The sequence below is a fragment of the Schistocerca gregaria genome, chromosome X, assembly GCF_023897955.1.
Source record: "Schistocerca gregaria isolate iqSchGreg1 chromosome X, iqSchGreg1.2, whole genome shotgun sequence".
Lineage (NCBI taxonomy): Eukaryota > Metazoa > Arthropoda > Insecta > Orthoptera > Acrididae > Schistocerca > Schistocerca gregaria.
Window position 1 is genome coordinate 473,953,123 of NC_064931.1, and position 27,109 is coordinate 473,980,231.

Here is a 27,109-nt window from a genome sequence, read left to right on the forward strand (position 1 = left end):
AGGTTCAGATGATATTCAGGGATTTTAAATGTCGGTTCAGTTTTATAAACTAAGATTGTTTTTAGTCTAGCAAAGTGTTATTTATAAAAGCTGTTTAAAAATTTAGGTACATCCTGTAGTTGTAGCGTCTTACAGTCCATAGAATACTGTGATTCAGGGCACAATATTACACCTGTATTGATTTGACCAATGATTTGTAGAGGAATCAAAACTTAACTCTTGTGGGAACATTACAAGCTGATAGAAAGCATATACCTCAAGAACTCTCCCTCTTAAGAACTGAAAGATGTCTCAAGAAGAGAATGATATTTCAATAAATTTGTTTTCAGTGATTCTAGTACTGGAAATATCCCAGTCACAATTGTTTCTTATATCCCCTGTGAAAACTCCCAAAAAAAGGCTTCTGTTGCTATCGACTCGACATTACAAAGCTGCAACTGGTTAACCTACTGACACTAATAAGAAGAAGGTATAAATATATATTACAATGAGATAAAGGCAGCAATGACACAATTGATCAAATGGTGAGGAAATTTTTAACTAAGAGGGTTACAAGAAGGTGGCCACTATATATTTTCTATACTCTTGGAAACATAGCAGCATCAAATGGTTATGCATTGTTTCTGATCAACTTCCCAGAGTGGAATAAGACAAAATATAATAAGTGACAGCGTTTTCTCCAAGAATTGGGACTCTGTCTCACAAAATCATACAGTGAAGAAAGGGCTATGAATATTAGCGTATTCCAGAAACGTGTGGTTTCAGCCATTGGAGATATTCTCAGTAAGGAATATCAAGCAGAAGTTCACTGCAAAGGAAACTGAAGAAGGAAGGGGAAGATGTCATCATTTGCATTGTTTAAAGGCAGTCAAAAGCAGGGAAGTACAACAAAGTGATCAAAACAACAATGATCTGTAACAACTATAAGAGATACAAATGCAGTAAATACAGCAAGGAAACTGTTATATGTTAAAAACGAGAAGACATTTCCAAACAAAGTGACAAATAAGTGATCCCAGAAAATATGTAATGTAAACAGCTGAAATTAGCCTAAAATATCTGTAATATTTTTGAATTATAATGAATTGTTCTTGAATAACTCTTTTACTATCAATGTAGAAAGCTACTGCTCAAGAAAATAAGACTGAAAAACTTAAATGATGACAAAAGTGAAAAATACTAAATATGTTTTTGTAGAGACTGCTAAAGGAAATTTAGAGTTTCTGGACCTTTATCACACATCAGTTACTCTTTATACAATACTTTGTTAATACAGGTCAATAAAAATTAAAGAAATTTGAATTATAGAAATTCTGTGGTAGACACAAAGTATCCCTGCACCCTTTGTACTCTGCATTATGAACAATACATTGGTATTGTAAGGTCAAACAACATTTTCAGTCTTCAGATTACCACAAAAATAAATAATTTATTTTTACAGCATCTTGTGCTGTAGTTAACTATATGTTACACAATTGTTTAAATAAGATAAGCAGATTAACAGTAAGAGAAATGCAGTTATGTGTGTGTGCATCAACTAACTTATACTCTTAGTTCTAAAGGATCGGTGCAAAATCTGCAAACAAATATAAGCTGTGCTATGATTTTAAAAACACACTACTATTTGCTTTGATAAAGTGAAGGCTGATTATTTTGTAGTTAGGCAAAAATAGATCAACAGTGGCTAACAAGCTGCTGCTAAGCAAAGAAGGAATCATCACTGCCATATTTACTAAAAGGTAATTCATAAACAGTGCTAGTAATTCAACTACTTGGCACAGATACTTGTCTTTTTGCAATAACATAAGATAAGATGTCCCAAGACAAGCTTTCTGAAAGCAGTCTAATTACTGTAATGTAAGTACTATGACAATATACTTATTTAGCCGATATACAGTTAATAACAGTCATTTTCTGAGTTAGCACCAACTTTTACAGTCCTGTACACTACCTTTGGCACCTGGTGAAGTATGTTCTCTTTATACTTTAGCATATTAATTCTCTTTGGTGGGGTAAAATAGAAGGATAGAAAGCTTATATGAAATTTCATCTTAATGAAAATGGTTACAACAACTCAAAGGATGGTAGAAAATACAAAGGAGGTGAAAAAATGGAAAAAGGAAACCACTGCACTAATGGTACAGTGTAATGCAATGGTACTGTCAGGGCTGATCTTTATGCCTAGTTATTTACTTAGTCTACACACCAACTGCTTCAAATTAATTTGCTTTATTATGTTTATGTGACTAAGCAGCTGGTGCTACATTTCAAGTTAGTGACTTTTTCAAATTTCATTTGGTTGATAGAAAGTATGAGCATATAAAATACAATGATATCAAGATGTGGGTTACCATGCAAGTAAATATAATTTTCTATAACACACAGAATATTGAGCACTTAGCACTAGTTCAACATAGAACCATCATCAGATATTAAAGCATTTTGTGATTCATTAAAGCATTTCACATTTGAATAAATGTGGACATAAAATTTTTACAGGAATGTCCTGCTCTTGTGGTAGTTAACATACAGCATTTCACTCCCACATTTCATAGACTACCATTAACAACAGTTTCAGAGATCATGTGGGCCTTGTATCTTTTCCCAGTTAGTGATAGTTATTTCAACAAATGTCTAAGATGAAAAAGTGAAATGATCATTTGGCATTACTGACTGGGAGACCCCATCTGGGGTTGTTCGGCTACCTAATGCAAGTCTTTTTATTTGGCGACACTTCAGAGACTAGCGCATCAATAATGATGAAATGATGATGAGGACAAACAACACTCAGTCCATGAGTGGATAAAATCTATGACCCAGCTGGGAATCAAACCTGGGCCCGCTGCATGACTTCAGCTGCAGAGGCAGACAATGTCTGAGATAACATCCCTGCTACTGAGAGATTGTCATATATAGTTGACAAATAATTTACTAATGTCAAGTGGGGCAAAAATATTCATATCTTAAACAAATCAAAGGCATATTTCCTATGAAAAAGAGAAAATCTGTCTGAAGTGTCAGTATTGTAAACCTAAATTTGTTTATGTAAACAGCATACCTCGAGTCAGGGTTAAAGATGAAAACTACAGTATTGCTGATAAGTTAATAAAACATTGTTTCTTGGTTAATGAATTTTTGAAAAGTAACTTTTTCCAAACAAACAAAAATAATAAAAATTCAGATCTTTTTGTTATTTTATTCATGACTACTTTATAGACATTCCATATAAACTACTTTTATGTTTTTATGGTAGACAACAATATATACTGAAAAAGTATTTAAAAGAGGGTCAGAGCAATCTCACCCCTATGAAAGGTTATATGTGAAAGAGTATTTTTCTTTTTCTGCTAACTATAACATTTCCAAAGAGAACACTTTGCTTCAGTGGAATTCATACTTATTTCAGACAATATTTCAAATGGAAAGGCCAATAATGCTAATATGTAAATACTCAAAATGAAATTAACTATTTGAAAATTACATTAATATACTTTACAACTTAGTGTTGCTGTGCTGTTCATTAAACAAATAAATCTTGTAACTTATATAAAAATATTCTTTGAAGTAGTCATGTACATTGTACCAATATATTTATTAGTTATTTCTAGGAACATAACCACTGTCTTGTGCAGGTAATGTAAAGAAGTTGTTGGCCTCGTATTGTGAGGTTTCAACAACTGAGGCATTAATGTCTTGAAGGCTGAAAGGTAAAACAGTAGTAATAAATAAAACCACACAAGAAATAGTATTGAATAATCAGTAGAAAGGAACATGAATAAGTGAAGGACATGAACCAACTACACATGCTGATAAGCTTTAGGTTACCTGCGTGGCTTGAAGAAGTAGGAGCTTTTTGTCAACCGCATGTCATCCAAGGCGGTGATAATCAAGTAACGCACAGCTATCTCATTCCTCGACTGCGAAAGCAACACAAGAAGGGTGAAAAGACAGTTCAGCATGCAAGCTTTGTCTAGGTTGGGATAGGGGTGAACATGGCCTGCAGGGATCCATTGCTTCTATGCCTTTTCAGCACATTTGCCCAGCACCACTTTGCAAGTTTAAATTGAAGAACAAATAAATTATGCACTTTGAACATAAACAAAAATGTCTGAAAACAGATGAACATGAACGACTAATCACTGTAACTTATTTCTTTCATTTAGCTGACATGATTTTGGCCTCAACAGTTTAAGAACTTAGTTTGCATTAGACTTCTTTCTGTGAAATTAAGAAATATAGTAACAAGTCTGGCAATAACACGAAACAATCTCCCATAAAAGTGAGAATATGAATACATGAAAGAAGGAACCAAATTAAGAAATAAAAATGACATAAAGTGTTAAGTGGGCAAGGCAATGTTTAGCACTATGTGCATGTAGCAGGATCCCTCCATTTCATTGCTAGTTACCCGTGACCAGAAGCTGCGCCGTGTAGGTTGTGACTCGGGCTGGATTTCTCACTTCACATGTGTAGTTGCCGCTATGTCTAGAGCTAACGCTACTGATCGCCAGGACACTAGAGTAATCTTCGTAATCTCGGATCGTGAGGTCAGGGTCATCATGCAGGCCTGGGGTTGGCGGGAGAGGATGGGCATCCTTGAGCCACTCGAATGTTAGTGGTGGGTCGCCTCGCTTCACACTGCAGGTCACCCGTACTCTTTCACCAGTAGATAACTCTCCAAATGAGAATGGAGTAATAGCTGGTGGCACTGAAACACATATATACACACACACTCAAGCCAAACACAAATCTACTGACCTCAAAGGGACCCAGTGAAGAAACAGGCCAGTAAATTCTCAATTTTTACAGCTTCTCCAGGTTGAATTCATTCAAACAATGCTAAATTTGTTTGTACTGCCTATAGCATGTATGAATATGATTATTATCACTAAAATGTACCTATCACATAAAAATGTGGGATTTTCCTCATACATAATGAAATATAAGATTCTAAACCCCTAAAGACTTAAATCAACATGTAAATTAAAATCTCATATCATGAATGAGTGCAGCATACCATGATTTTTAGCGCAATATTGTTCTGATTTCCACCATATCCACCTCCGAATAAACTGAGCACTACAGAATTATATATATTTCTTTTCCTCCTCCTCTCTCTGTGACTGTTCCACTATTGCCAGATAATATTTTGCATTTTCTGGTTTTAATACAAACTATAATGTGTCAAAAGAATAGTAACTTACTTCCTTCAAATTTATTCTTGCTTATGGACATCTGGCTGTAGTAATCCATCATTTCTACAGATGCAATTCTGTCCTATAAATCAGCAGAAATTAGGCAGCCTAAGAACCTTTACTCCAGTACAAACAAATTTCTATTTAACACATTGAAACAGATTTAAACACATCTGGGCAGACAATTACTGGCCAGTTTAATCATGGAACTTTGAGGCTGCCTTCAGGTGATACATACAATCATACCATTAACAGACAGAGGGGCCGAATGAGAAGCACGGGCAGCAGGGTTGCTGGCCACACAGGTGTAGTTCCCATCATGTGATTGATCAAGTTCTGCAATACTCAGCACACTAGTGAACTGGTCCAGATGGCGCACAAGTACACCCTTGATGGCAGAATTGTGCCCTATTTCACTGTCATCCTTCAACCACTGTATTTGCAGAGGAGCATCCCCCTTGCTCACGACACACTGAACACCTACCCGCTCTCCCAGGTGGACATCTGAGCGGAAGCTGAAGGGAGTGATCTTTGGTGGGACTGAAAAAAAGACAAATATTTTCAGCTATAGTTGTCTGATAAGAACTGTCATTCTTTCTGTTACCTTTTATTTCTGACATGTTGAAATTTGAATTTAATCCAAGAATGAAGTGTAAGGAAACAGCATCATTCGCATGATTTTGCAAAGTTTTTGAGCCTTGATGCTTTGTCCTTTCTACATTTTCACCATCTAATTCAGTTACACTAGCACTGCGAATCAGATATATAGTTTTGGAGTAAAATTCATTTTCACCAGTGATAAAAAATCTGGTAAATGTGTAATAATCATCAAATATATATACTGAAAAGAAAATACTTACTTATATTAAAGTAAGTTGATGTTATTTGCTTGTATTTGTGTCTGTCTCAATTTTTTATACAAAATCTGAATAGTGAAATAGGCATAGCCACAAAACATTACTCATTGTTTTTAATTATCACTACTGGTTAAATATCATTGTGTATGACAGCGGGAGTCTATTGAAGTGAAAGCTTGATTGAAAATTTGGTATTATTGTCAGCAAAGTGCTGTCCCTCACATGGTGGATATACAAAGAAAATTATTCACCTATGGAATAAATAAGTTGGTAAGTGGCAACATCATCATAGTACTGCAATCTCTACAATAATTTCATCATTTTCATGTAATCCTGTCAGGTTTATTGATGTACTAATCAAGATAATCGTGCTTATATTTGGTAAGCTCACCAGGTGCAGTGCAGAAGGACACATCCCCCGGTGCTAAGTCACAGCTTCACGTACAAATCATCCAATTTTTACAGCAAGCTCTCCAGTATATCTCTTGATAATGGCTCTGCACTACATGGTTCCCTTCTGGGCTGTAATATGGACATTGTTGCTACCTACTAACAACATTTGGCTAGTGCATGGATTTGCCCGCTGTCAAATGCAGAATTGTCTTTACTCACTGCTCAACCAACTATTGTGTTTTCAGTGAATGAACTGATTGCATAGAGGTGCACCAAGAATGTGGTTTATATTCAAGCATTTCCCAGGTGAACCTACAGTGTTCTCCTGCACTGACATCTGAGTTACTCAACAAACATTCAGAATACTGCATTGACTATGAGGTATCTACTGCCAGAAGTTTGTCAATTTATGTATTTCCAGACAAGTCAGGAACTATTACTTTTTCTGATTTAACTGTCAATAAATTGTGCTTAATACATCCTGTGCTGTTGAAGAAGCAAAATTACAACAATTTTCTCTTCAAATATATTCCTTTGTGTCTTAATTTTCTTCACAGTGTTGCATGATCATAATATTGACAAAAATGTTGTACACTGCAGTATACCAGTTTCTTTATATAATGCATTATTTAACATTTTTATGGAGTGAATTGTTACAGCCTTGTAAAAATGTCTGGAATATCAGAAGTGTAAGTTACATACTTTCTCCCACTGTCATGATGTACATAACAATATTCTTTGACTGATACTGGGATACTTGCAAAGAGCTACCTTTTTTCCTCAGCTGTAGCTGAAATCATATGGCACCAATTTGAAGCAGCTGTAAATGGTTAAAATTAATTAAATTAACAAATGCTGAAATTCTTTTTGAAATAGAATTTGAATCTCACAAGAAAAACATTATTTGCATTATGATTATTTTGACATTGCAGAACTTGCAGGAACTGACCTCAGCAAAATATGAGAGTTGAAATATATTAGGTTCTCATTGTATCTCACAGGTTTGCACAGTGACACAAGAACACAATTACAAAGCAGACTTTTTTTCTTTTTAGTTACCTGGCATATACATTATTCATCAAAAATGAACCGCCATACAGTTGTCACTAAAATTTACACTCAGATACATAGCACCCTATTTTAAATTGACAAGGAAGAACTTCAAAAGTTTTATATACAATAAGACAATGGACACAGCCACAATCCATCAAAAATGTTCAAAAGCAGCTTTCAAAGTGTGCACATTCATTTGACAATATCCCTGCTCTACTCAACATGATTAAAATTACACAAGAACTAGGACCAAGCAGTTATTCGCTCTTAAATTTCAAGGGGTAGATGTGGACTCGGACCAAAATTTATTGGTTCTAAACTGTGGATCAAAACTGAAGAAATTCCAAAAAGGTAGGAAATTAAGAAGATGGGCGCTGATAAACTGAAAGAACCAGATAATGTTGAGAGTTTCAGAGGGAGCATTAGGAAATGATTGACAAGAACAGAGGAAAGGAAAATTGCTTGCTCTGAGAGATGAAATAGTGAAGGCAACAGAGGATCAAACAGGTAAAAAGAAAAGTTGTAGTAGAAATCCTAGGGTAACACAGGATATATTACATTTAACTGATGAAAGAAGAAAATATAAAAATACAGTAAATGAAACAAGTGAAAGGGAATACAAATGTCAGAAAAATGAGATTGACAGGAAATGCAAAATGGCTAAACAGGAATGGTTAGAGGACAAATGTAAGGATTTAGAGGCATATATATCCCTAGAGGAAAGGTAGATATGGCCTACAGGAAAATTAAATAGGTCTCTGGGGAAAAAAAACATCTGCATTAATATCAAGGGCTCAGATAGAAAACCAGTACTAAGCAAAGAAGGGAAAGGTGGTAGGAGTAAATAGAGGCTCCGTACAAGGGAGATGCACTTGAGGGCAGTATAATAGATATGGAAGAGGACATAGATGAAGATGAGATGGGAGATATGATACTGTGAGACAAATCTGACACAGTTTTGAAACACCTAAGCCAAAACAGGGCTCTAGAAGTAGACAATATTCTGTTAGAACTACTGATAGCCTTGGGAGAGCCAGCCATAATTAAACTCTTCCATCTCATGAGCATTATGTAGAAGACAGGTGAAACACCCTCAGGCTTCAAAAAGAATGTAATTATTCCAATCCTAAAGAAAGCACAAGCTGATAGGTAGTTAAATAAGTCATGGTTGCAAAATATCAACATTAATTGCTTAAAGATGAATGGAAAAACTGATGAAGCCGACCTCAGGGAAGATCAGTTTGCATTCCAGAGAAATGTAAAACATGCACTGCAATGCTGATTCTATGACTTCTCATAGAAGATAGGTTAAGGAAAGGTAAATATACATTTATAGCATTTGTAGACTTGGAGAAAGCTTCTAACAATGTTAACTGGAATACTCTCTTTAAAATTCTGAGGGTGGCAGGGGTAAAATATGGGGAGCAGAATGATTTTTATGATCATGAACAGAAAGTAGTGGTTGAGAAGGGAGTGAGTGTAGCATATCCTCAATGTTATTCAATCTGTACACTGAGCAAGCAGTAAAGGAAACGTAAGAAAAATTTAGCGTAGGAATTAAAGTCCAGGGAGAAGAAACAAAAACTTTGAGGTTTGTCAATGACATTGTAATTCTTTCTGAGACAGCAAAGGACTTGGAAGGACAGTTTAACACAATGGACAGGGACTTGAAAGGAGGATATAAGATGAACGTCAACAAAAGCAGAACAAGGATGATGAAATGTAATCAACTTAAATCAAGTGATGCTGAGGGATTTAGATTAAGAAATGAGACACTTAAAGTAGTAGATGAGTTTTGTTATTTGCGCAGTAAAATAACTGATGATGATCAAAATAGAGGGGATACAAAATGCAGACTAACAATGGCAACAAATGTGCTTCTGAATATGTGAAATTTGTTAACATCAAGTATAGATTTAAGAGTCAGGAAATCTTTTCTGAAAGTATTTATACGGGGTGTAGACATGTATGGAAGTGAAACATGGACAATAAACAGTTTAGACAAGAAGAGAATAGAAGCTTTTGAAACATGGTGTGACAGAAGAATGCTGAAGATCAGATGGGTAGATCACATAACTAATGAGGAGGCACTGAATAGAATTTGGGAGCAAAGAAACTTGTGGCACAACCTCACTAGGAGAAGGGATCAGTTGGTGGGACATATTCTGATGCATGAAGGGATCACTAATTTAGTACTGGAGGCAAGTGTATGGGAAAAGGGGGGGTGGGGGGTAAAAATCATGTAGGGAGACCAAGAGATGAATACAGTAAACAGATTCAGGAAGATGTAGATTGCAGTAGTTACTCAGAGATGAAGAGGCTTGCACAGGGTAGAGTAGCACGGAGAGCTGCATCAAATCAGTCTTCAGACTGAAGATCACAACAACAACAACAACAGCAACATGTGTTAAGTGGTCATCAAGCAGTTTTGTCACATTTCAAGATAATGTAGTGCTGAAAGGTTTTGCTGGATACTGTCACTTGATCAATGGTGAATATTACCTGCGAGCACATCCATTTTCCTTTACCTATGACCAGTGATAAAAGCATATACTTGGGGTCCCATTTCCTCAATATAAGAATGTCGTCTACAGCCTGAATTGTGTCCTGACAGTATGAGAGGTCCATGTCATTATGTTTTTGAATTATTTCCTAATTTAATCTACATTTATCAACATGTTATGTAACTCATAAAATCACGTAATCTCTTCACAAGCTTTAGGTATTCAGCACCAGTGTTCTAATGGCTGTGATATTTTCTTTGCCCTGTGAAGTACTGTTAGCAGAAGTGTTTAATTTTTGACAGTGGCTTCTGTAAAACACAGTGAGAAGATGGTATCAGATGGTACAGAACTTTAAAGCAAGTGGAATATTACATGACACAATCATTTTATGCAATGGAGAGGCAAGGATATCATCACAGACTTGATGACAGCTCAAAAGATGTGTGCAGCATGTGTAGTGAATTATGATGATATGGAGTTAACTAGACCTCTAAGTAATTACATGCCTGCATGTTTGTTAACATTGAGTTATGATTAATTGTTGTATTAAGGTGTTGTATGCCAAATTTTCTGTGATTAAGCTTTAACTTGTCATGTAGTACTTCTGATATCCTCTTCATTAAGTATGTCCCCTTTCTTGATTATTCTTTATATCTGAAGACTACTGTAGCAAAGAAAAATAGTTTGTAATAGGCATTTCACTCTACTTAAAGTATTCATTCACTCATATCACATCCATGAAGATTTTCCTTCAAGGTGGGATTGACAGAAAGCAATGTCTGAATGAATGACTACTTAATTGAATGTGTATAGACTTAATTCATGTATTAATTCATTTCTGAATGTCCAGATAGACTGAAGGGTTAGAATTGCACCAAACCTTCAATATACGGCAATAATGTGCCCTAAATTTGGAATAGTAATGTTCACTGTTCTAAAGTAGCTACAGTTCTAAAGCGGCTAATAGGTCACCACATCATGTTATTCTAGTGCAATGTGAGAGTAAGATACTACTTCAGAGCACTTGGACCAGAAGCTGCTGTAACAGTGAAAACCTCATGGGTGTTCTGCCGGTATTATACTTGACATAACAATAACATTGCTATGACCTGACTGTTAATGAGTGAACAAGGCAGTTACCTCACGTGGAAAGTCAATGGCTGTTCCATATTTGGTTCGTTCTCTGGAGTATGTCCTGTGCTTTGTCCAAGGTTCACATGCAGGGGTGTCCATGATCACCATATATTTTGCATGACCATCTATTGTTAAATAAACTGTGTGCAATGTCAAATCACTGCAGAACAGGGACTGAATATTTATATACAACCCAGAAGCAGAGCATGATAGCTTTGTAAGAATGACCTCCAGAGATGAATTTTTATCCTCTACCACCAACGAAAAATGAATGGCTTGAGCAAGAAACAGTTATAGCTTCTGAGTAAAACAGAAAAAAAATTATAAATACAATAATGAACATGAAAGATAGCAATGACTAGCTGCAATACTGGATCACAATAACCAGACAAGCTACAGTCATTAACAGAACAGAATAAAATCTTTCTATTATATTAATGACAGCAGACAATTTAATTACTATCAAACAGCTGAAGAATTCTGGATAAAAGAGAAATAATACAGGTTTCAGTAAACACATTTGATTACAAAATGATGACACTGAAAGCAATACACCATTCTGACATTTAAGTGTTGCACTTATTTAACTTTTGTCTTTGAGGTATACTCCATATCCGTCAAGGTTGTTAGACCTTTCCTAGAAGTTACTTTCATCTATTAATTGTTGAAATGAGATAAAGAAGTTTATTTTATTATTATTAGTTCAACCCATGTCCACTTGCCAGCACAGGGTATCGATAGTGAGATAGAGACACACATACACTCCGTAATATGTGATTTACCCTATCACATGATACATGAGTCCACACACACTGAAGACAGAGATCAGACTAACTAGTCAGTGATGCTACTACACTATCCTACATTCCAGAAAGGTTAGTGTTGCTACAGAGCAGAGTCCCTGCAGAACAACAAGCTGCACATGCGTCTCTGCCCCCCCCCCCCCCCCCCCCCCGCTCCTCCAAGTATCTATGTGGGCTATCCAAGTATCTATGAAGGCACAGGCCATATATTCCATTGTAATATTACTAATGGGCATAGCCACCACCCATCTTGCAATTTGGTCAGTGACAGACAGTATGTAGCAGGACCTTTGAAATCCAGGTAGCGGTCATACCAAGTCCAAATGCTTATGTAAAAAGACGGAATGTTGAACTTGCCCGGAGGTCTGGTAGTGTGGCATCCAGTCTTGGCTTGTTGGCATGATATGCACACCTCGGCCCATAGTTTACAGTACTGTTTGATCCTAGGCCAAATGAAGCATTCAGTGAGAAATTTCACAGTTATGCATACACCATGGTGTGCCAGGCTATTTAACATGTCAATCACCATGTATAAGAAATCACATGAGACCAGAGGGGTGTCCTACCAGTAGAAATGTTGTAGAGAAGATAATCATCAGTACCATGCAGTTTTTGATACACAGTGTTAAGACTAGAAGTTCGGTCCAAGATAAGAGTCTGCAGTTGGACTTATGAAAAGGTTATTGTTAATCAATGACAGTCTAGACAGATAATCTGCAACTGGCCTATTGGTACTGTTCACATGGCAGAAGTCATTGCTGACGAGCAGTTGTAGGGTGAAATGGCAACTGACTCTGCCAACAGACAGTGACCAGTGAATAAAGTTATATGCTGGCCACTTCTTCTGAGACTCTGAAACTTTTTTATAGAAGAACAGGAGGGGTGGAGATCTCCATCAATTTGTTGGTAGAGAACAGCTCTAATGGCAGTGTTACTTGCCTTGGACGTAATAATGGAGTAGGCATGAGAGTATGGTACTGTGAGTGACAACTTGTTGAAAGCACTGTCTCAAATCATTGAAAACAAGCTGCATGTGGGTGTCCATGGGACTGTTTTTTTTACAGATTTGTCTTTGCTGGTGAGGGCTTGAATTAGTGGGAGCTGAAATGCAGGAGGCGCCTTTAATAGAGATTTACCAACCTCAAGAAGCTACAGAGTTATTGGTGTGTTGGAGGAGGCAGAAGAGAACTAACAAGGGCAGTGCAATCATCAGTTGGCTTGTAACCATCTGCACTGAGGGGGCACCTGGGAAAGTCACTGTTGGTTTGTGTAGTTGTCACTTCTCTTCAATAACAATTACCTCCCACCCAGTCCAAAACCTCGAAAACTCATTTGAGGTGTAACTTACGTTCATCTGGGGAAGCTGAAAATACTAATACATCATGCGAGTAGGTGTAACACTGACTTCATTCACTGTCACTTTAGCAGCCCTAAGGTGATCAGGAGTTAAGTGGTGCATTTGCAGCCATGGAGAGAGCTCAGGAGTGGTTATAATGCAGTGGAATATACCATTATTACTAGTGAACTGGCATGGGTTCAAATGAGCTAGAGCATCACATGTGACCTGCACAGTGGTATCCACTGTACTGGGAACTGTACTAAGCTCTGCCTGGGCAAGTACGAATGCGACTGTAGTAATGTGTGTGCGGAGTCGTAGTATGCAACGATGTCACATATCACACTGAGTGAGACTTTCACTTTGGCTACATGGTTATGCAGGGTGCTAATTTCCTGTTGCAGTTGAACAGTATCAGCCAGATTGTCTGTTCATAATCGTTCCAAGTATAGTAGTTGGAATAACAAATCCACATATCCCATCGGCATATGTAGAGAGGAAGATAATGAGCCCACTGCAAGGTCCATAGAGAGCATAATAAATAGTAGGTGGTGTTTCAGTGCCTGCAGCAAGCACAAATCCCTGGATAATCAATCCGATGGATATGTATGTGACCATGGATTGGGTGAGGTCAGGAATCAACTTGTAACAAGCCATGAAGTCTACCCCAATGACTGGTTCAGTGACTGTCGTGCACAGGAAGTTCCAATCAGTTGTAGATTGAATGCCAAGACAGTTGTGGCAGTGGTAGATCCGTGAACTTCAATTACATAATTATTAGTAGCTCTTAAGGCAGTCATCAAGTGTGCCAGAAGATGGAGAAGCCTGTACATGAGGGAGTACAAGTCACATCAGAACCTGTGTCCACAAGGTAAAGTCTTTCTATTGTGCAGTCGTTAAGATATAACCTGCATGAGACAGGTGAGTGAGTCACACTTGAGGCAGTGAAACACAATGTGGACATTAGGCATCATGATGCACTGCAACAGCATGGTGCACACTTGTCAGCCCAGTATATCATTTTGGAAATTGACACGGTTGCTTACAGCTCCAAAGTTGTGCACCGAAACATGTATGACATCATGAGACCAGCAGTTGACACACAGGTGATGGGGTGTTTTTTGTGCTGTCAGTCAGTCTGGTTTGCACACTGCTGACAAGCATGCAGTCTGCCAGTTGGACGCAGACCGAGCGAGTGCTGAAGTTAGTCAGCTATGTTCGGCTGCAGTCAGTGAAGGTGTTTGGTAGGTGTAGCCAGTTCACAGCTGGTGTTGTGTGAAATACTGTGCCGCGCATGCGTTGGCTGTGTGGTGTCTTTGAAGAAATCAGAAATGGCTCTGAGCACTAGGGGACTTAACTTCTGAGGTCATCAGTCCCCTAGAACTTAGAACTACTTAAACCTAACTAACCTAAGGACATCACTCACATCCATGCCCGAGGCAGGATTCGAACCTGCGACCGTAGCGGTCGTGCGGTTCCAGACTTTAGTGCCTATAACCGCTCGGCCACTCAGGCGAGCTGTCTTTGAAGAAAGACAGCTTGTTTATACTGTAGTTGTGTCTCCTGATCCTGTGATGTGTTCAGTTGTAGGGCAATCCTCACAGACCTGGAGTGATGACTGGATGAGTGTTGGGAGCTTAAGTAGTCACAGAGCCTATAATACAGCATCAGATGGTACAGTAGGGTTAGCGATTGCATAGAGGTTATGCCACAATTCCAAAAGTGTCTGTGTGCCAAGTTCTTCATAACAGATAATCTGTGTTGCTGCTGTTCTTGTGAAAGAGATAAATGTTCTAATATGGCACACTTCACTGTTGCATACTTGTCGTGAGCTGGAGGGTCCACTTAGTTGTACAATCAGCGTTAAAAACTTCACCTGATTGTCAAGGTCATTGTTATACTGCATTATTAACTCCACTGTAGTGAACCATGCCTCGATGTGGAGGGGGTCAAACTCTGGTAGCTTGATTCTATAGAGATGAGTAGGTGTACTGTAGGATTCTTGTAGCAAAATTGTGGTATACGGTATTTAAGTCCCATAGTCCACCCCTGTACTGGAGTGTCATCCCTCTTATAGGTGTAGAAATAGCTTCAGGAATGTGAACCAAAGTATTTCGTCCTTCATTGGAAAGCATGTTATGCTGGATTGTAGGTGGGCCTTGCGAAATGGCATGCTGTAGCCAGTGGAGCAATTGATATGGAAGGGATGGTTGGCCCCATGTTCGATGGACGTCCTGTAAGACTTCTAGTCATCGGCTCAAGCTGTCCTTTTTGTGGGAAGTAGTATGACTGACATTGTGTTCCAGCTGGGATTAAATGGATTTTGACATGATGCAGGAGACACAGATGTTTCAAGGTTTGCAGTTGAGAGACAATCACCGCGAAATGTATTTGACAGGGGAAAACTTTCCCAGAAGCGGCAGTCCAAAGCCATTGCATTTGATATGAATGCAGGCTTCACACAGTGCAGGTAGTCGTGAGATGTACACTGCATAATTTCCATCAGGATAGGCACCTGAGAGTCATTAAAGTTTGCAGACTCATGGAAGAAGAAATTGTCCAGTACATTTTCAGTGTTTTGTGAGTAGTTTCCTGCATGCGCTGCACTGTTGCACTGTAACCAGTCACAATTAGGCAGCATAGTTGGGCACAGTCAGAAACATGGAAGATGCACAGAAATTGTGCAGTTAAGAAAACTCATCAGAGAAGTAATCCAGGGTTCACCAATGTAGACACTGGATACTGACAGTGAGGTGGAGACATGCATACACAATGTAATACATGTGATTTATTCTAACAATTTACGCACAGGTCCATACACACTGAGGTTAGAGATCAGACTAACTAGTCAGCGATGCTGCTACACTATCTGTCACTCCAGAGGGGTTAATGTTGCTATAGGGCAGAGTCCCTACACACTAATGGATGTCTACCTTTCAATTTTTAGACATTCTTGGTTTCCTGTCCCATTCAGTGCTAAATGTTTCACAGGAATGACATCTTATTTCTTCCAATTCCTTTTCTGCCTTCAGTAATCATGTGCAATAGATTTTCATTCAATATAATATGTTCTCAATGCATTGTCTTTCTCTTCATAACTAGACTTGATGGATCCTGGTCTTTGCTGACAGATTTGTGGACTCCTTTATTTGTCATTCTCACCAGCCATTGTATCTTAAGTAGTCTTCAATATACTCACATCTCAAAGTCTTCTATTTTGTTGATTGTGTTTACTTTTAATGTCATCCTTCCAATTTCCTTCAAAAAACACTTCCAAATTAAGGCTGAATAAAAGTGGAAATAGTAATTATCCCTTTCTCAAATATTGATAAGTTTCTATTAAAACAGACACAACATCATCTGATTTTATGTGCACAGACTGGTTCCAATACACAAGGTTCGAGTCCTGGTCTGGCACAAATGTTCATTGTTGTCATTCAATTCTACAGCTGATGGAAGTCATTATTCACAACTACAAATTCATCTGATGGGTTCCAATATAAGTTTTCAATAATTTAGATGTCTGTTAATCAGTATAAAAATATTTGAGGGGCTGCATTGTTTTATGACTAGAAGCTTCTTTGTAATCCATAAAGCAAAGACACACATCCTTACTTTCTTTAAGGAAGTACTCAAACTCTTCAAAAGTATTTCAACACTAGTATTATATGTCATGTAGACCATGCATAGAAATAGAACAAGTGTATATCTATTACTCTCAACAAGTGTGATATAAAGACATTTAGAAAACAGTAAAGGATGATTAGAATTTAAGGTGTTGTTGACAATGAGGTCATCAGGGATGAATAAATTATGTAGAGTTTTAGTTCTGTAAATTTGCTCTTCACTGTTTCATTATACTGTTCCTGATTCCAATGAATTCTCACTGTTGAATGCAAACACAACTAAAAATGCTTCGCAATTGTGTCCATTAGTGCAGCACTTTCTGCATGACCACTAATTTTATTAAACTATTAGAATTCCCAAATCTTCTCATGTAGAAATCAGGAAAAAGATGATGTAGTAATTCTGGAAACTCACCACAAAAATGCAGGTGTTTGGGTCCAATCAACACAAACAGTGACATACACGGAAAATGTTGAAAATGAAGAAAAATTACTGTAAAATAGGAGAATTCACAAAAGATTTTTACTGGCTTCTTCCTCAAAAAAATGTTCCTCAAATAAAACTATATTCATTCTTCGAAATAAAACAGTGTGTTTGGAATAAATTCTTAGAAATAGCTGGTGCACATTTTCAGTGCCACTGCAAAAATAACATTGTTAAAATATTTTCTTATGTGCCATAGGTTGATAGGTGATTTAGTTGACTCAACAGATTTAACCAACATTTTTTGTATTATGGGTCTGAAAGAATAAAGTTCAACATTATCTTAAATACCACAAGTTTTTAGCTGATGTATTTCATTCTACCAATGCAACTATTCTTTTTCATATAATGAGTCAGTCATAATATTTATAGAAATTGTAACTGTGTGTTGTGCCATATCCATGCTTAACAAGAAACAATAGAATTTCTGGCATCAATAAAAATCAAATAAAAAATTATGATAATAGAAACCATGAAACAATACAAAATTATATCATTTACTATGACACCAAGGACATATGTTTTGTATCATTACTTATATTTTTAATCAAATAACAGCAAACTATTAGCTGAAAAACAGGAGCAAACACATCTGTAATCTGTGACAAGGGAATATTTTGTAAGGCATTCACTCAGAATGTGGTCCTTGAACTACCTATTTTCTTCAGAATGAGATTTTCACTCTGCAGCGGAGTGTGCACTGATATGAAACTTCCTGGCAGATTAAAACTGTGTGCCCGACCGAGACTCGAACTCGGGACCTTTGCCTTTCGCGGGCAAGTGCTCTACCAACTGAGCTACCGAAGCACGACTCACGCCCAGTACTCACAGCTTTACTTCTGTAAAGTTTGGAAGGTAGGAGACGAGGTACTGGCAGAAGTAAAGCTGTGAGTACCGGGTGTGAGTCGTGCTTCGGTAGCTCAGTTGGTAGAGCACTTGCCCGCGATAGGCAAAGGTTCCGAGTTCGAGTCTCGGTCGGGCGGGCACACAGTTTTAATCTGCCAGGAAGTTTCATACCTATTTTCTTGATTTATTTCAATGAATTCTCAATCTCAATAAGTAAACATGCATAATATGATGTTTGAAATTATACAAACACCCTGATCCAATTCACAGCAAAGGATGTAACAGGATGCACAACAAGAAGGGTGCACATACATGTCACAACTAGTAATTCAAATTTTTTGTAAATGAATTTTCAAAAATTGTATGGTCAATAATAAGGAAGTCATTCAATGAGAGTTCAATGGACAGAAAATTAATATCATTACTGAAATTGCACCAGCATACCTGCATAGTCCTTTCTCCTTCTCTACTTCTCTGCTCTCCCCTTTAGTCCCCCCCCCCCCCCCCTGCCCCCATGGCTTGCCAGTATAGGGCCTATATCCAAATCTTGGAATTCATCTAATTTTAATTTATGCTAGTTTCAACACTGTTCCCTTGTTCATTCTCTTCCAGAGTCATTATTCATACCCTTATGTAATTATAATTGGCATTAACTCTCTTTCCATCACTGTCTGGTATTTTATAACTTCTTTTGTTTTATTTGCTACCTTATCTACTCCTTAAAACATTTTCTTTAGTTGTTATGTTTGAGTGATTTCTGCGACAACTCATTATCAGTGCCCTGGAATTTAAATATCAGCTGTCAGTTTACTGTTGCCTCTGGTTTCTTTCTTGAAAATTTTGTGCTCTCTTAATTGAAAGAGTAAAATGATATTTCCATAAGATTCAGGAAATACCATCTCCAAGAATGTCATTTTGAAATATTACTGAGCCCAAGCAAATTTGTATGGCTTGAAACCTGAGAATTTACAATATCAGCATTACATCATAACAGTCTCCAGCTGCACTCACTCAACTATTTTGAAAAAACAATATTGGTATAAAACAGTGAGTTATTTGTATATATTGCTAGACTTATCAGTTTGGTTAAATCTGGAAAAAAAACATACCCATTACATTTATCTTGGCTATTCCACTTGAAGCATATCCTTGTTTATTTGTTGCAACACATTTATAAGGTCCATCATCTTCTGCTGATTGTACTTTCTCTATTATAAGTGATCCATTCGGGAAGACTAACTGCCGTCTGTTGTAAGGTAGCTGTCTGTCTCCTAAAATATTCAATGTTGAAGTAGCTTATTATTTTAACAAATACGTAGTTCTAACAATTCAGAACTACGATTTTTGTAATGCAAGATAAATTAGTTTATGCTATCTATAATTTATACTAATCTGAGCTTATATTCTAATTATTTGGACCTAATTGGGATTTTACTGATACATTTTTACCTCATCATTATTTTCAGAAGTGGAGAATACTTTTTACCACATCAGAATGAATGAATGAATGAGGGAATCTGTTGAATTTCAGGTGTTCACATTGTTATGAGAGCATCCAAAATATAACTGAATACCAAGATAGGTTACAATGGTAGTAATAACAGGGAAAATGAACAGTACAAATATGAAAAACACTTATCTTGGGATGGAGTTATGTGCATTTTGTATGCCTCTATTAAAGAACAGATATGTCCTGCAGTATTCCCAATGTAGATACTTTAAATCAATTAGTGCTGTCAATCAGAATAATCAGGGATACTTTTCTGACAACTGAGCCTAACTCCTTCTCATTAAGAATTATAGTGATAGCTAAATGATAATCCTACACACTTCCAAATCATTATGAACTTCATTTATAAGGTAGGTGTTGATTATTAACACTAGTATAAAGGAAAAATGATTAACTGTTGGGTTTTTTCTAAAATTTTTCAAATTATTACAATTATCTCTGATTACTACATCTGCAGTCATGAGTTAAGTAAGGCAAAATGTCTAAAAAAAAGTAGAAAAACCATGTTTCTCATCAAGATTATGAAGGCAGTATCAAAAGTATTGGAAAAGTGGTCATAACCTCTATATTAAATATTGTATGCCATTATAATTCAACCACATGTTTATAGTGGCTTGTTCTCTTGACAGATATTCCAGAATTCTTTTCTCACTGCACATGAATAATGGACTCCAACCAGAAGCAAAATTCGGCCACTGAGATCTTTGTTAAGGAGGGTGCAAGCTGTCTGACTAACACAGAAAGGAACAGCATGTGAAGTGATGACACCGGAGTTGAGCTACGTGCACAGGTAGATATAAAATATTAGCAGACGGGATAAACAGTGCAATTAAAACCATAAACTGCAGCCACCAACACAAATGGACAATGTTTTAATATGTTGTTTCACATAAAAATACACATAGATCACAATCTGTGACATTGCTGTACAACAAAACGTGAGTTACACCACACAGAAAATGATGAGAATCAAGGAGTATTGGAAAGTGTGTGAAGAGTGGGTACCTTGACAATTGAAATCTGATTTGAGAGAGAGAATGGTGGGAGTTTGTTCTGGTTAAAGCAAAGAACACTTTTTTTGTCTGGTGACAATATAATATGGGTACATATTTTTAAGATATCTAGACATATACTCATTCCATGGAATGGCATTCACAGGAAGTCATGGACACAGTTTCTTTAAATTTATGGAACAGATATATACCAGCAATAGTGAGAAGCACAATGAAAACTTCAAGTTTAAAGAAGTCATTAGGAGCAAGTGTCATGTTGATGCATGTCAAACTTCTCTTTTGCAACAAATCAGCTAATTAGCAAATTCAGATGTGCCAATGGTTATCTGCCTACTGCACAGCTTGGATCTGACAACCTGTGTGGTCCAATGGAGGACAGTGTGCTGGGACAAAAATTATAGGACACTGATGATGCTAAAACAGCAACTTTGTGCATTTACTGATGTTTTAAGTTTCACATTAAAAATATTTTATTTAGTCTTTAAAATAAATGTATGTAAATGTTTACCTCTATGCCATGTAATGTTTTCTAGTGGATAACCAGCTGCAGGGCAATCTACTCGTAAAGTCTCTCCTGCTATAGCAGATATTTCACCCATTTCGCGTACGTGTGGTGGACCTGTTCCATTAGCACCAGATACAAAAATATTAACATCGATAATGTGAAGTTTGGTAATGTAAATGTATAACACTACTAATAACTATACTAATTTAAATACTCTTCTAGGTACCCACATGGTACTTTAATGTAACAATCAGCTCTCTGGTGCAATTTATGTGACAAATGAAATCTGTTACAAATGACACTGTCGGCAAAAACCTTTTGTTCCAAATTATTGATTGTGCCTGAATTACACAGTAAAACAGTAGAGAACTGAAGTGAATCTTTAGAGAGAGAGAGAGAGAGAGAGAGAGAGAGAGAGAGAGAGAGAGAGAGAGAGAGAGAGAGAGTGAGTTTGCCTCTTGGAATTTTAGTGTATACATTTTTGGTACAAAACAAAAACTAAAAATGAGTTTGTGAATGTTCAGCAGTATACAATTACCATTACTAAAGATCATATCCTAAATTATTAAAAGGGATGAAAAGCATCAGTACCTCTGCCTGGAGTACTACAGAATTTACTTTCCTTTCTATTAGTATAATTAATAATTATTTATCTGATTATACTTACTCTCATTTGTCTGCAGAGAATCAGATGATAATTTATGGCTGTGAATATACATTTAGAAGGTGACTGTCATCATAATTGTGAAAATTTTATTTTTATTGCCAAATGAAATCAACTTCATTGAGGACACTGTGAATGTCTCCATTTCATATATAATTTTACATTCAAAATTGCTTTTATTATCAGCAGCAGCCATACTGAATCTTACTGTAGACTCTTTCTATAAAATTAGACAAACGTACCAGTAGCAATTTACACCCTAGATTCATGGGAGTAACACATCATGAAATGACTCCACAAAATGCTGAGAGCACTGAGGAGCTGTTCTTGTCCATAGCTACATTAACTACAATCTGCAGCTAACGGATAATATCCAGAACTGACTCAGTTGCACACATACCTAATTCAACTGCATCTTGACATGTTTAACATGATTACTGTCAGGTGCTTTGGGGCCCACACATGCATCGATACACACAACCATTCTGACATAGATTGAGGGAAATGGACATTCACGTGAAAATTCCAGTTCCTGAATTACATTGGGGGTGGAGTATCACATGCATTGGGCTTGATCTGGTCACAACAAAATCTGCTTATACTGTGCATCTTGCCCACCCTGTGATCAATAGTCACACCAATGGCCAATATAAGGTATGACAACTTCTTGGCTATCTCACTTGCTGTGGTGGCAGGAACGTTCTCTCTCCAACACTGAATCTATCACTGATTCCATTGCTCATGAGTGTATGCTTTCTTTATTTCAATTGTGATGTCTTATTTTATTCAGAAAGACAATGAAACAGAAGTGTGTCAGAAATGGAAGTAAGATTTCTCACGATTTTCAATATACCATTACAAAAATTTTATATGGTGCAATAATTAATACTATGACACAAGGCTAATGAGTAATTTCTGTATACAGAATTACTCTGCTCAGTATATATACAAATGAGTGTTTTTAGAATGTAGTCATACAGTAGGAAGGCAGGCATGAAATGTTATTATATAGAATATGACACTGTATTCCCAGTCCATTGGACAGTATGAGCATCAATACATTCTGTAATCCAGTTTGGTCTATAATAAAAGGGTGAGAACCATGTATTTCAGGCATTCCTATCTGGATATTTCAGCTGTCACACATACATATTTTCCCAGTCTGTTTTGAATACAGTTCAGCACAAATATCTTCATGTAGTTAGTTACAATAAGTGCATTCCACTTGCAGTTGAGCTTCTTACTGAAACTGATGTATGCCAAGAAAATAAACTTCATACTTCTTTCATATGTAACTCACAAAACCATGAAAGTAACAAAAAATTGGAAATATCTGCTTTTGAAATAATAATTCTCCATCATTTTTGAGTAATCATTATTTGGTCTTTGTATATGTACATTTTCCCATTTTTCAATACTATTATAATAGAAACTGAATATTTATACAACGATTATGTAATGACTAGTAAGAAAAAAACTTTGAAATGTAGATGTTAGATGTAGGTTCCATCAGCTGCTATTATTGGTTTAAAATAATTGTTAATAGTTTCTTGTATTTCAAAATAATTGTTACAGAACCTACATCATGGTAGAACTGTCCACAATCCAGATTGATTTTAGAATCACAATGCTTTGACTTCCTATGATTTTTGGACTGAACTACCCAGCCACTTACAGAATACAGTTTAATGTAGACTGTGAATCAACTGCAACCTGGCACTTTTCTCATTAACAAATCATTTGCAGATGTGAAAAAAAACCAATGAGCAACTAGTGACAATTCAGGTTAAATACCAGACATTGGATTTGTAACACATCACTTTCCCTCCGTCACATGAGCTTTTGTTAGGACTACACCCATATTTTCAGGATTACGGGATAACTCTGATATAAATCTTTCGAAATACGTCTATTTGTTTGGCTGGCAGTAAAATTATTTGTTGAAAGTTTCTGGCACTAGGTTTGCAAGAGAAAAATAAAGTACAACAATGGCATAAATAAGGAGTTCCTGAATTACTAAAAGAAAATTGTTACAGAAGATGATACTGAATTCTGTAACATGACACAAAACAATCATTAATTTTTTTCCTGCAGAATGCCTCTTCAGTGATTGTTACTCAGTTCAGAACTGTAACATTAAATTCAGTAAAAGTCACCCAATCCTAATTCTTTTGCAAATGAAACAGTTTTAATTTTAGAAACATCTCACTTTCTCAAATTAATTGTTGTAAACAAAAGGTGGAATAGTCTAAAACATGATGAACAGTTTAGTAATACTTTCAAGGATGCTTTGTTTTACTGCTAATAGCAATTCCACACAGATGATTTTTAATCAATCAATGTGAAACATGTCATTTTTCAGTGTTTCAGTGCTCAATAATGGCAACCATATTTACTCTCCTTTTTTATAATGGTGTTACATAACAACAAAATTGTAAAATCATATTTATCTGCTTATCAGATATGCTGCTATGGATAAGAGAAAATAACTTCATAAAAGGATACTATGAGACATAACAGAACTTGTGAAACACTATGCCACTGAAGAACCACCAGTTAAAGCAAAACATATTTGCTCCTTCCTTGGTACACAGCAATAATGATGCTAAAATTTCCAAGCAGAAATAGTGCAGATACTAACCGTAGACATTAAGTTGAGCATTGTGTTCCACTTCTCCCACTCGATTCACTGCTAAGCATCTATATGTCCCTCCATCTTCAACACGAACACTTGTAATATTCACATGACTAATGACATCCCCATGTGATGGCACATATTGGCCAATTACAAACCTGAAAATTGTGGTTCACTGTAATGCACTTCATTAATGAAACTTCTGTAATTGCAAACAGTTGGTTTATCTCTCTAATGATGCAAATGTAGGCTCAAGTTCTACTAGGTGAATGTTTAAAACTTCTGTAATGACTTTCTTCACACCTGTAACAACACACACTTAACTCATTCTGTTCAGGACATCTGATATAATTATGATAAAATTTAATAAAATCTGAACTCAAATACAACTGTTCAACAATAAGAAGGGCTTCCACAAAATGAAACAATCAGCTTAGAAGATAACAGTGACTACTTCATCAACTGAAAAATACGTAAGACGTCGGACACACTTATCTTTTATCCTTGGTGTGATTTTCTAGATAAATAAGTAAAACTTGTCACACTGATGTGAACATACTTTTCTATTCTACTCTGCATAGGTATACACAGTTTATCACTTCCACTGGCAGTGTCACAGGGACTTGTTGAAAATACGGGTGGTTCTTGTGGCCAATGAAGTGGATGGCTAGCAAAAAGCAAAGCCTAGAGCATGGTGAAAGTCATCTTACGCATGCTCAAACAGTTCAATGTTCAATACAAATTGAAAAATGTGATGTGAGTATGGTCAAGGTCAATGATCTCCTGTGATCAATGACACATATCAAAGGTTTCAGGGAATAGTGAGAACTTCTGGACAAGTGCAGGGCCATGGTATTTACAGGCACTGTAATGTCATTGGATGGGCCCATGTGAGATGCCTGTGGATGTGGCAGCACCCTCCGTGCCCACAGGCTGAAGCTGCAGTATGAAACCCAAGTATCTCTGGCCTTTCCTCCATATTGATACTTGGGCTGAGTGGGGGATATGAATCATTATTGAATACTAAACATACAACCCACAAAAATGAACTTTTTACACTTCTATTCTATTTTATTCCAGATGGTTACTTGCAGTACATGTTACAACACACTATTTGGAAACTCATTATGTTCCTCTATTTACTCTAGCTAGTCTTCAGAATTATTAGTTGTAGCTCATGTATATTTTCCTGTGCATTACTGTTTTATTACTTATTTTCCTGGTGTTAAAATTATTATGATGCATTATACATTCAAGGAGAAATTCACAAATGAACTGCTCAGTTATTTTTTCCACATTATGTCTATTTATGGGACACTCTCATATAATAGTGACCCAACTAATGCTTTACCTAATTATATGCCAATCATCACTAAACTCATTATATTCAATCAATACACTGAAAATTGGTTAACTAGATGAGAATTAATATTCTTCTTTTTTATCTTGGAGCCAGATAAGAATCAGATTAAATGTATAAGGCACTAGCTCCCAGGAAATGGAACATCCAGTTTCATACTTGCTCGGTTTATCAGTACAGTTGACTGAGTGAAGTAAATTTATAATTTATTTGTGTGATTTTATTGCTTTCTTATGTGTAGCTTCCTTACACTACTCATATAAATAATATTATCTGCAACGTTTCTTTCAAATTTTGTTTATGTAGTAGTTTTCCATCAAGTTCTTTCACTCTGCTGTAGTGTTAGCAGTGTAAAACTTCAAAGTGAATTAAGTAAATTGGTTCTTCCTCTACGGCCATGGTACAGTATTTATGTTACTCTATTTTCCTGCATAAACAACAGACAACATTCATGGGTGGTTAGTACGAAATGATCAAGGAAAGTAATCAGCCTGTTGTAAATATGACATGGCACAAGGTTTTGACAATCTCAGATAGCACCAGGCCCTGACAAAAGTACCTTTATTTGTAAAAATCACACAGTAAGGGTACTTTGCTAGTACGTTACAGGTAATGTGTAACTTTTTCAGAGGCAGCTTACATGCACAAAATCATTTGGACAACAGGCTGAGTCAATGTAGGAGGAATCAGAAAAATAAAGATAATTCACTCCATATTCAGTAGCCAGCTGTTTCAGCCTCAGGAGAATCTCCAGTCAGCAGTTACAGTCCATATCTTAAGAGTCACTCGGCCTCCTAAAATAACTTCTGTGGTTCATCTTTGCATTCACAGATCATTTCTGATAGCTGACATAAAATGTTGTACCTGATTTTTAATTAGTTTTGCCACTGAATGTTCGGACATTAACTGAAATGCAGTAGTCTGAAAAATTTAAAGGACACTTTCTGACTAATCCCACAATGATTACTTTTGCCAATGTTTGACATTTTTAACTTCATTCACCCTTGAAGACACATTGCTTATGCTTGAAAGGTAAAAACTGAAATAGCATTGATGCTAGACTCTTATTTATAAACACAGGAGAAGCTTTCTGCATGCTGAATGATAAAAAAAGTGCAAATGCCAACCAGTCTACAGTCTCTTAGGATCCTACTGTCATAGATATCAAATAAGCAGAAAATGCAAAACCAG

At 36.5% G+C, this 27,109-nt stretch overlaps 1 protein-coding gene across 1 annotated transcript in view; it reads right to left on the reverse strand.

The window, feature by feature from the left end:
* The window catches only part of LOC126298148 (Down syndrome cell adhesion molecule-like protein Dscam2), a 560,143-nt gene that overhangs the window by 310,329 nt on the left and 222,705 nt on the right, over positions 1-27,109 (reverse strand). The window contains exons 6-10 of the mRNA XM_049989461.1: positions 24,565-24,716; positions 21,263-21,373; positions 19,341-19,502; positions 5,442-5,735; positions 4,409-4,708 (exon numbers count right to left, since the gene is read on the reverse strand). Of these exons, the coding sequence (XP_049845418.1) occupies positions 4,409-4,708; positions 5,442-5,735; positions 19,341-19,502; positions 21,263-21,373; positions 24,565-24,716 (1,019 nt within the window). The remainder of the gene's footprint in view (positions 1-4,408; positions 4,709-5,441; positions 5,736-19,340; positions 19,503-21,262; positions 21,374-24,564; positions 24,717-27,109) is intronic.